Below are 12,054 nucleotides of genomic sequence, written 5' to 3' on the forward strand. Positions count from 1 at the left end.
GAAATTAAAAATATCAACCCACAGAGGACTGAATTCACAGATACCCCAAAAATCAAAGTGAAAAATTGTGCAGCAGGCTAGTTCATTTTGCTGAAATTTAATTGCAGCAGCTCAAAATGGTACTCAGTAGTTTGTATGGCCCCATGTGCTTGTATGCATGCCTGACAACATTGCAGCATGCTCCTAATGAGACCACAGATGGTGTCCTGGGGTATTTTCTCCCAGAACTGGACTGGGACATCACTGAGCTCCTGGACAGTCTGAGGTGCAACCTGGCGGAGTCAGATAGACCAAAACATGATATCCCAGAGGTGTTTTATTGGATTTAGGTCAAGCAAGCATGGGGGCCATTCAATGGTATCAATTCCTTCATCATCCAGGAACTGCCTGCATACTCTTTCCACATGGGTCTGGGCATTATCATGCACCAGGAGGAACCCACGACCCACCACCACAACGGTCATGCTGAATGAAGTTACAGGTAGCATAATGTTCTCCATGGCCTCTCCAGACCATTTCATGCCTGCCACATGTGCTTAGGGTGAAGCTGCTCTCATGTGAAAAGCACAGGGGGCCAGTGGCAGACCTGTTATATTTGGTGTTCAATGGCAAATGCCACTCAAGCTCTATGGTGCCAGGCAGTGAGCACAGGACCCACTAGAGGACATTGGGCCCTCAGGCCACCCTCACGTTTCTGATTTTTTGGTCAGAGACATTCACACCAGTGGCCTGCTGGAGGTCATTTTGTAGGGCTCTGGCAGTGCTCATTCTGTTCCTCCTTGCACAAAGGAGCAGATACCAGCCCTGGTGATGGGTTAAGGACCTTCTACGGTCCTATCCAGCTCTCCTAGAATAACTGCCTGTCTCCTGGAATCTCCTCCATGCTCTTGAGACTGTGCTGGGAGACACAGCAAACCATCTGGCAATGGCATGTATTGATGTGCCATCCTGGAGGAGTTGGACTGCCTGTGCAACCTCTGTAGGGTCCAGGTATCGGCTAATGCTACTGACCCTAGCCAAATGCAAACCTAGTGAAAAAAAGTCAGAAAAGATAAGTAGGGAAAAAATGTCCATGGTTTCCACCTGTAAAACCATTCCTGTTTTGGGGGTCATCTCATTGTTGCCTATCTACTGCACCTGTAAAGAAGGGAAAAATTCTTGATTATAAGCCAACATCCCCAATATAAGAATTGGAAAAAGGAGAGATCCACTGACACTGGGACTTGAAGTGCTTAGAAGGTACTTGTAATGTACCTGATAGGAGACAGAAAAGACGAGGTCAGCCCCACTTGTGTCACTAGCCCTGACCCCACTGGAAGTGGAACAGAGGGTGTCTAGAGACCAGGGGGACAAGAGTGCCAGCAGATGTTGCCTGGAGAACTTGCAGCTGGAGTCCTTAAAGAACTGGTGAATCACCGATTCAGGAACAGTAGCGATATACAGAGCTGGTATGGTAGACCACCAGGCGTGGACCAGAGCAAGGCAGGAAGCTGAGATGGGAGACAGGAGCAATGTCATAGCTATAGCCAGGGTCATCAACGGGCGGACAGCGAGGTACCAAATCATAAGCAAGCCAAAGTCAGGAACAGATCTGAGGTCAGGAACAAGTATCAAGCAGGAGAGGAATCAAGAGTCAGGTCAGGTACAAGTCTGGTCAGCGACAAGGGAATCACACAGGAACACAGCAGGACATGGGGACAGCTGAAGACCAGTCAGCACTAAGCACAGGCAGAGGCACCCTTTAAATAGTCCATCTGGCGCCAAGATTAGCCATGCATGTGCGTGTCTGGTCACTATTCTCCGGATATTTCCGTGCGCATGCACATTTCTATTTGCCAGCCATCTCACAGGATTTCCCTTACAGTACTAGAATTATTAAAAAAGTACAAATTTTATTTGTCAAAAAAGGTGATAAGACAAAGACATACAAAACAATACATCATACAGAGTCATAATAAAACATCACAATCAGAAAATGAAATTACATGATATGGATACCCAGTATGACTGTGTTTGACTGGTCATAAAAGATACACATTGGTATCATTATAGATGTAACAAAGCTGTAGAGATACTAATCTAATTGTTCCAATGCGTTTCAGAGTGATTGCACTCCTTCCTCAGGAAAAGGAGAAGAACTCTGCAATTGGATGACATCACCTACAAACATATTTGTTTGGAACATGTCTCATATCCATAACAACATATAATACCTTGTAATCTGTAGATATACTTACAGTATATGAAAATGCAAAATGGATAATTGGTAAAAGATATAAATGCTTTCAGAAATGTCGCCTCATAAAGCTGGGGACCGAACGAAACCGAGACAGCAGAACCCCCCACAAAAGGCCTCGAATCAGAATGAAATCCCAGGTCACTGAAATAGATGACTATATGAGTAATTGAAAACATGCTATATATCACATCAAGGTGTCAGGTTCGTTTGTAAAACAGGGGACCCACCATATAGTGTATAGACCTCCAAGTCAGCACACGCCACCTCAAAGTTGTATTTGATGGAAATTCGTAAGAGACACCCCCAAAGGAAAGGGGGAGGGGGGAGGAGGTACAAGTCACTACGGCCACACCACGAAAACCTCCAATGAATGACTTTAACATGAAAGTCATAAACACACGTACTGTGTCCAACAGCGTATAATGTTAATTAAAAAGACATGAACAACCCACTATAAAATATCTCAATGTCCAAAGCTGATTCTATATCCTCTTCATGTTGACACAGTGAGTATAATAAAGGGCTTCAAGGTGAATATGTGCAATTGAAAACTACAGATTACTACGGCCACACCACAGAATGCTGAAAAAATAACTATACTGTATGTAAACAAAATATAATACCACATACTTTGTCCGACAGCATATAGAGAGAAAACATAGAAACCCATCATAGAATGTTTAAAGATCAAGATTCTGCATTTCCTCTACGTATTGGCACAATAAATATATAGTATAATGTGGGGCTTCAAGGACAAATATGTCCAAAAAAGGATACAAATCACTATGACCACACCTCAGGGCACTGCAATGAATATATATATATATGGGTCATAGGAACACAGAATGTGTCCACCAACTTATAATAATGGATGAAAAAGACACCATGGAATGTGTCAGTATCCAGGTTTTGTATATAGTTTTAGTATTAACACAGTAAATCTAATATCGGGTTTAAAACACATATGTCACATTCCACCATTAATCCCATCAATATACTATAATGGAAAAAAAGACTATATAAATATATACGTAGATCTACTTAAAGATTTCACCACAAGCCCGTTAGGGCCCAAGGATAGAAAAAAAGTGCCCAAAAGTAGGAAACCAAAAAAAGGCTTACCAAAGAGCCCTGAATATAATGCTTTCTCATCTATGTAGAATCAACCTGCAGCGCTGCAAACAACCATGTTCAATGGCTCGCAGAAATAGATGTACATATGCCACTCAATAATGCTGTCATTAAGAAGATAAAGAAGCAACATATAAGTGCAACTATCCAACTAACAAATTCTGAACAACAGCATAGAAAGCACAGTTAGTACCCAAAAAAGGGCTAACCAACATGGCTGCAATGTGGCTTACCAAAACCCATAGGGATACTGCTCTCCAACCTACACAGAAAAGGAAAGAAACCTGCAGCGTGTCAAAGACCATGTGTGTCAGCTCACAGAAAACGAGGATTATCAGAGAACAGGAGAGAGGCTCTCTGTGATATAGGAGCATAATAAGAGCAGTGATGACGTCCAGCTGTGCCACAGAGATCCAAGATGGCAGGACGCCAGACCCATGCTGCAAAAGCATGGACTTCGCTGGGAACCGCCCTTGGTATGTCGGTGCGTGATGTCGCCCCACCTTGGCGGACAGCTGACACGCATAAAGGGTACAGAGGCCGGAAGGGATTCCAGCCGCTGCAACCCAGACAGCCAAAATAGAGCTGCCACAACCAGCAATAACCTGTGGTGCAGCCCTAGCGTGCCGGGGGTATGAGCCAGGGAAAGACCAAAGCCCAGGTTCGAGACCAAGGAACCCCCAGTCGGACGGTACAAACAAATAGCACTAATAATGTCTGCAGTTGAGGAAATATACATCATCTAGAGCAAAATAAAGCAAAGTGCTGTACAATTGACAACAATAACATACATGTTGTAATATAATACAGGCCAAGTGAAATACATGGATATTCAAAACAGGGATACATCACACATATATGGGGCATACAGAGAGCATTACAACAATACAGTCCCAAAAGAGACATTATAAGACAAATAGGGGACATGAAATATAGTTCACTTTTCCATGCCTCCAGATGTAAAACCTTGTAAAAAGGGATGAAAATTGACTGACCAGGGGGGGAAGTAGCTTGTAGATGGAAAATCCACCTAAGTTATAACTGCAACAACATTTTGTTCCAGTCACCCCCTCTAAGCCCTGGATGTACCCAGTCTAGGATAAGAAATTTTATTTTGGGAAACTATTCATTATGCACATTCAGAACATGACGTAACTCGGGATCGCCTGTACGCATACTTTTAATATGTCTATATCAGGGGTGGGCAAACTTTTTGACTTGAGGGCCGCAATGGGTTCATATATTGGACCCGGGGGCCGGACCAAGAGTAGATGAATGATGTGTATGTGTCATCCATAGTAAGTATAGTAATATTCCCCCATAGTAAGCATAGTAATTAATCCCCCATAGTAATTAATCCCCCATATAGTAATTCATCCCCCATATAGTAATTCATCCCCCATATAGTAATTCATCCCCCATAGTAATTCATCCCCCATATAGTAATTCGTCCCCCATATAGTAATTCGTCCCCCATATAGTAATTCGTCCCCCATAGTAATTCATCCCCCCTATAGTAATTCATCCCCCATAGTAATTCATCCCCCATATAGTAATTCATCCCCCATAGTAATTCATCCCCCACATAGTAATTCATCCCCCACATAGTAATTCATCCCCCATATTAATTCATCCCCCATATTAATTCATCCCCCATATAGTAATTCATCCCCCATATAGCAAGTCCCCCATATAGTAATTCATTCCCCATATAGTAAGTCCTCCATATAGTAATTAATTCCCCATATAGTAAGTCCCCCATATAGTAATTCATTCCCCATATAGTAAGTCCCCCCTATAGTAATTCATCCCCCATATAGTAAGTCCCCCATATAGTAAGTCCCCCCCCTGTGTCAATTCACTTACCTTTGGTCCGCGCGTTCCTCTCGTATTCCCGCGCCGTTCTGGTCTTCAGGGAGGACTGTGAGAGGAGTTCGTCACGCTGCCCCGCCTACATCCTGGCTGCCCCGCCTACATCCTGACAGCTGCAGAGTCCTGACGTCCGAGAGGAGGGAGGGGGGCGGCCATCCGAGAGGGGGGGCGGCCATCCGAGAGGAGAGGAGGGGAGAGGAGGGAGGGGAGCGGGCGCCCGGCACACAGGAGAGCCGCATCTAAATTTGTAAAGAGCCGCGGCTTGCCGACCACTGGCCTTGCGGGAGCCTAGCTCCGCGGGCCGGATTAAAAGGTCCGCCGGGCCGTATACGGCCCGCGGGCCGTAGTTTGCCCATTGCTGGTCTATATGCACGTCTCCAGAATTCCAACTTAGTCTTCCCCACATAGAAACAGCCACATTCACAAGATAACAGATAACTTACCCCATTGGCATGACAGTTGGCAAAATGCTTGGGTTTCAACAAAACCCCATTGAGTAGTTTGCATTGTACGTCCGTATTCATATACTTGCAGTAAGTGCAATTACCACAACAGAAAGTACCCTTTAATTTGCACAGATCTTTTGCCGAGTCACCGTGATATTCACTACATGTGATACGGTCTCCATTAGACATCCATTAGAGACCCAAGCATTTTGCCAAGTGTCTTACCGATGGGGTAATTTATCTGTTATCTTGTGAATGTGGCTGTTTCTACTGCACCTGTTGTTAATTTTATTAACACCAAAGCAGCTGAAACTGATTAACAACCCCCTCTGCTACTTAACTGACCAGATCAATATCCCAGGAGTTTAATTGACTTGATGCTATACTCTGATTAAAAAGTGTTCCAGTGTATATAGCAATGATAGTGGTGGCAAGGTGGTCCCAAGGTAAAGTGTTGCACATGGCAACCTAAGTCAGGCTGGTGAACTGGTATTGTTCTCAAGAAGTTTTCTTTTTTTTTTTTCTATTTTTTGTCTCAGGACTCTTAAAAAAGAGCCAATTGCTCCCCAGTCGGTAATGGACTGATTTATGTATATAAATTATATATGTTTTTTTCCAAAAAGCAACACATACCTTTCTTTATATAAACTCTGCCTGGTGTTGAATTTACCACCCCTTACAGAATCTAAGAGTCATCTTAGAAAGTTCAGCAAGTCGCGATTCACACACAGGTGTTAAAGTAAAATAGTTCTTCTGTTGATAAACAATTAAAAGCTTGGTGGCAATAAGAAAAACACATCTATGAACTACTTTTTGACCCAACAACAGGACTTCAAAAAAGTTGGTTGTTGACTCAAAACCTTGCTTATGGAAGATATTTGCTTACTGACACTAAGCTTTTAATTATGCATCAGTAAAATAGCTATTTAACTGTGAGTGAATCCTAGTTTGCTAAAAATCATGTGTGAACCTATAATAACTGAAAGATCACTGTTGACTGGATAATATGACTAACTGGACTTTGTACATCAACAAAGGTTTTTGTACTATTTTATAATAATATGAGCTGTGTATTTTAAGCTATATCTATGAGTTGTTTGTTAACAAAAATTACTTTATTCTCTATAGCTTGCAACTGTCATGGGAAGACTGCAGAATGCTATTATGATGAAAATGTAGCAAGCAAGAAGCTCAGTCTGAATATCCATGGGGAATATACTGGAGGTGGAGTTTGTGTCAATTGCTCAGAAAACACAGCTGGGATTAACTGTGAGACCTGTGCAGATGGTTACTATCAGCCTCGATGGGTATAGTATTTACATATTTTTTTAAATCAATAATGTTTTATTCTGTTCAAAATCAAGTACAGTAATAGAAAGGTAGAAACATAGAAATGGAAGTCAACAATCCATTGACCTTTACATTTGTTTTGTTAATAGGGGTAAGTGAAAAAAGGGAAAATACCTAAGCTTGTCACATGGCAAATCTTGTCCACACAGCAAGCAAGAAATTGGAACCTGAGATAAATAAATAAAAGGAAGCTTACACTTGGGTTTGGTTTGTGACACAAATCATGATTCTTAGAGTTCATGAAGCATTAAGACAATATTGCAGTCAATGCCTGCAGATTAGGGGTGTTTTTATTGGCTGTACAAGGGCCAATCTAAATATATTGAATAACTCAAGCGCAAACTATGGTGAAATAAAATCAAAAAATTACAATTAAATGCTGTAGCCGCTAGTGCACACAACCCATGTCTCAGTGGGGCAAATTATACAATCATAATGTGAAGTGAAAAAATGCTGCGCTACATAAAACTATGGTACAAACCATTGTATAACCAAAAAACAAAGTGAAGAAAAAAATATATATTAGAAGAAAAAATAGTGGAAAAAAGATTAATATTGAAATGTATATATATATATATATATATATATATATATATAACACAAAAAACACACAAAAAAAAGAAAGAATTAAGAATATTTTAAGTATGAATCGAATAAAAGTCAATCAAAAAATCAAGTTCAATCAATAAAGTGTTTATTCAGTGAACCCTCTTTTGGATAACGAAAAATATGTGCATCTGTCATCAATTCCCGTGCAAAGACATCCTCCACCATATATCTGTTCACCTCACGCAGTGTGACCTCACATTATACAATATTACAGTCTAACTGTACTTTTGGTCCCATATGGACTCAGAAGATCAGCTTGCTGAATGAAGACTCAAAAGTAAGCTATCTCATGATAAGTGTCTTTGTATCAGCCGTATTCCTCATTCAAAAGAACTCGACATAGTGCTTTATCCTTTTAAACGTTTATTTATCAATTAAAACATATGAAATATGCTCAAGTTCCGGAGGTGTATTTTGCACCAGGTATGATGTACTAATTAGACACAAGATGGCAATATCATCTCAGCAGCAGAGTCCTGTACAAGCTTAAAACAGACATGATCCATAATATATTGCAAGGCAAATATAATGAATGCTATTGCCTGCTGTAATGTTGTTTCAAGAGCCGTTTGTAAAGTACTACAAGCCGCTATCCCGATGAATGGCAACGTTGTGACGTCATCCGCACACTCCTCACCGACGCATTTCGTCACTAGTCACGTGACTTTATCAAGGGTATACAGCACTATGTCAAGTTCTTTTTAATGAGGAATACTGCTGATACAAAGTAACATTGTATAATGTTAGGTCACACTGCGTGAGGTGAGCAGATATATGGTGGAGGATGTCTTTGCACGGGAATTGATGACAAATGCACATATTTTTCGTTATCTAAAGGAGGGTTCACTGAATGAACATTTTGTTGATTGAACTTGATTTTTTGATTGATTTTATTTGATTCATACCTAAAATATTCTTAATTTTAATTTTTTGTGTGGATTTTGTGTGATATATATATATATATATATATATATATATATACAGTTGCAAGAAAAAGTATGTGAACCCCTTGGGATTACGAGGAGTTTTGCATGAATTGGGCATAAAATGTGCTCTGAACGTCATTTAAGTCACAACAATAGAAGAACACAGTCTGCTGAACATAATACTACACAAACATTAGATGTTGCCATGGTTTAATTGCACATAACATGAAAACATTCACAGTGCAGGGAGGAAAAAGTATGTGAACCTTTGGACTTAATAACTGGTTGACTCTCCTTTGGCAGCAATAACCTCAACCAAACGTTTCCTGTAGTTGCAGATCAGACCTGCACAACGATCTGGAGTAATTTTGGACCACTCCTCTTCACAAAACTGTTTCAGTGTAGCAATATTCTTGGGATGTCTGGTGTGAATCGCTCTCTTAAGGTCATGCCACAGCATTTCAATCAGGTTGAGGTCAGGACTCTGACTGGGCCACTCCAGAAGGCATATTCTGTGCTGTTGCAGCCATTGTTTTGTTGAATTACTTGTATGCTTTGGGTCATTGTCCTGTTGCATCACCCATCCTCTGCAGAGCTTCAGTTGGCGGACAGATGGTCGTACATTTTCCTGTAAAATGTCTTGATAAACTCTGGAATTCATTTTCCCATCAATGACAACAATCCGTCCAGGCCCTGAGGCAGCAAAGCAGCCCCAAACCATGATTCTCCCTCCACCAGGTTTTACAGTGGGGATGAGGTTTTGATGTTGGTGTGCTGTGCCTTTTTTTCTCCACACATAGTGTTGTGTGTTCTTCCCAAACAACTCAATCTTGGTTTCATCTGTCCACAGTATATTTTGCCAGTAGTGCTGTGGAACATCCAGGTGCTCTTTTGCAAACTTCAAACGTGCTGCAATATTCGTTTTGGACAGCAATGGCTTCCTCCGTGGTGTCCTCCCATGTACTCCATTCTTGTTTAATGTTTTCCTTATTGTAGATGTGTCAACAAAAATGTTAGCATGTGCAGGAGATTTCTGTAGGTCTTTAGCTGACACACTGGGATTCCTCTTTACCTCATGCAGCATTCTGCGCTGTGCTCTTGCAGTCATTTTTACAGGACGACCACTCCTAGGGAGAGTAGCAACAGTGCTAAACTTTCTCAATTTGTAGACAGTCTGTCTTACCGTGGACACATGAACATCAAGGCTTTTGGAGATACTTTTGTAACCCTTTCCAGCTTCATGCAAGTCAACAATTCTTGATCGTAGGTCTTCTGAGAGCTCTTTTCTGTGAGGCATGGTTCACATCAGACAGTGCTTCTTGAAACCAGTAAACCCAAAACAGGTGTGTGTTTTTTAAGGGCAGGACAGCTGTCAGCAACACATCCAATATCATCACACTGATTGGAGTCAAGGTTGGCTCACTCCTGGCTCCAATTAGCTCTGGGAGAAGTCATTAAGCTAGGGCCTCACATACTTTTTCCTCCCTGCACTGTGAATGTTTTCATGTTATGTGCAATTAAACCATGGCAACATCTAATGTTTGTGTAGTATTATGTTCAGCAGACTGTGTTCTTCTATTGTTGTGACTTAGATGACGTTCAGAGCACATTTTATGCCCAATTCAAGCAAAACTCCACGTAATCCCAAGGGGTTCACATACTTTTTCTTGCAACTGTATATATACATTTCAATATTAATATTTTTTCTACTATTTTTTCTTCTAATATATATTTATTTCTTCACTTTGTTTTTTTGGTTATATAATGGTTTGTACCATTGTTTTATGTAGTGCAGCATTTTTTCACTTCACATTGTGATTGTACAAGGGACAATGTTACCATAGGTATTGGTGCAGATCAGTCCCTAAATATATGAGAACTTTCAAAAACAAATAATGCCCATGAGACTTTGAGAAGACCTGCACCAGACAAAAATACATCAATACATCTTTAAAACGATCTAATTTGTATTCACATACATGATTAAAATCATAATAATAAATGGTTAGCACTTCCGCCTGGCAGTACTAGGGTCATTGGTTGGAATCCCAGCCACGACACCTCCTGCCTGGAGTTTGCATGTTCTCCCTGTGCATGCGTGGGTTTCCTCCAGGTACTCCAGTTTCCTCCCACACTCCAAAGAGATGCTGGTAGGTGAATTAGCTCCTGTCTAAATTGGCCCTAGTATGTGTATGAATGTAAGTTAGGGACCTTAGATTGTACGCCCCTTGAGGGTTAGGGACTGATGTGAATGTACAATATATATATGTAAAGCGCTGCGTAAACTGACGGCACTATATAAGTACCTGAAATAAATAAATAATAAAAATCCATAGGGTGTATTCCAAAATTATAAGTTATTATATGATAACATATATACATGACAAATTGATCAGTTGATATTTTACAACTCCTCGGAATGTTTCGAGGCATCCCAACAAAAATACTTGTGGATAGTTCAAAATAAGAATGGCCAAGGAATCAACTTAATAACTGCCATCATCAAAAACCAGCGTCCGCTGTGTTGGATCTGACATAGATCACATATGAGATGATGATGGTCAATAAAAGTGGGAAAATGTGAGGAATATAGAGAAGATATCAGAAAGAGGAAAAAATTGAAGGGGGATGGAATAATGTGGGTGCTCGGGAGGAATAAGACACCTTGATATCAATATAACTAGTAGGAAGATGGTTTTGAATCTGGGGGAGTCTACTAAAAACTATCCAGACAGAACATGTGGCTATATAGGAGGATAATGTTCCATCAGTTCTTCCAAACCCTATATGTGTGTGAGTTCAGCAAACCACTCAGAAATTGTGGGGGTGGTCTTTGATCTCCAATGTTTAAAGATACATACTTTTTAAATATCATTCTAATGAACACTCAGTATATATGTTTTGAGTATATTTTTAAAAATAACCTTTAAAGCTGAACTCTGGGCGGAAAGATTTTTTGTATTTTTACACAGCAAAAATAAATTACTACTAATGAAGGGTGTCACATGTGGCTGATACTAGTACATACTGCATGCCTGGGCCACTACTTAATTACCGCATGCATTTAATTATTGATTTCTTTTTGTGAAGGTCTTTTTATGCGGTATTTACTGAGCATTTTTGCTATTTTCAGTAAATACGGCATACTAGCAATAGTGAATTGACATTTGTACTATCGCATGCAATATGTGGTCATGTGACTGACTTAACTTATGCGATAACCTTTAGTGAATTGACCCCTATATTCTCAAACACGTGATAAAGCAAATCAATTGTCGATTAAAATTGTCCATGCAATCATCTGTGCTGTTCGATAAACTTCAACGAATCAATAAATTCTTTCATGAGATGAAAAAAATCACCTATGTTCAACCACTTTAAACAAGCAACTCACTGAACCACTATGACCCTCTGATACAATATGGGTCATGCAGCACATTTCCCCTTTAAGGGAGGGGAGCCCTGGACCAGTCACTCCTTC

At 40.5% G+C, this 12,054-nt stretch overlaps 1 protein-coding gene across 6 annotated transcripts in view; it reads left to right on the forward strand.

Annotated features, from left to right (window-relative positions):
* Positions 1–12,054, forward strand: part of LAMA2 (laminin subunit alpha 2) — a 1,220,316-nt gene that overhangs the window by 436,698 nt on the left and 771,564 nt on the right. For all 6 annotated transcript variants that reach the window (XM_089676131.1, XM_089676133.1, XM_089676134.1 and 3 more), the window contains exon 8: positions 6,817–6,995. In XM_089676131.1, the coding sequence (XP_089532257.1) occupies positions 6,817–6,995 (179 nt within the window). The remainder of the gene's footprint in view (positions 1–6,816; positions 6,996–12,054) is intronic.

This window comes from Staurois parvus, unplaced genomic scaffold (genome assembly GCF_062004578.1).
Source record: "Staurois parvus isolate SC_StPar_1 unplaced genomic scaffold, SC_StPar_1.0 ptg000165l, whole genome shotgun sequence".
Lineage (NCBI taxonomy): Eukaryota > Metazoa > Chordata > Amphibia > Anura > Ranidae > Staurois > Staurois parvus.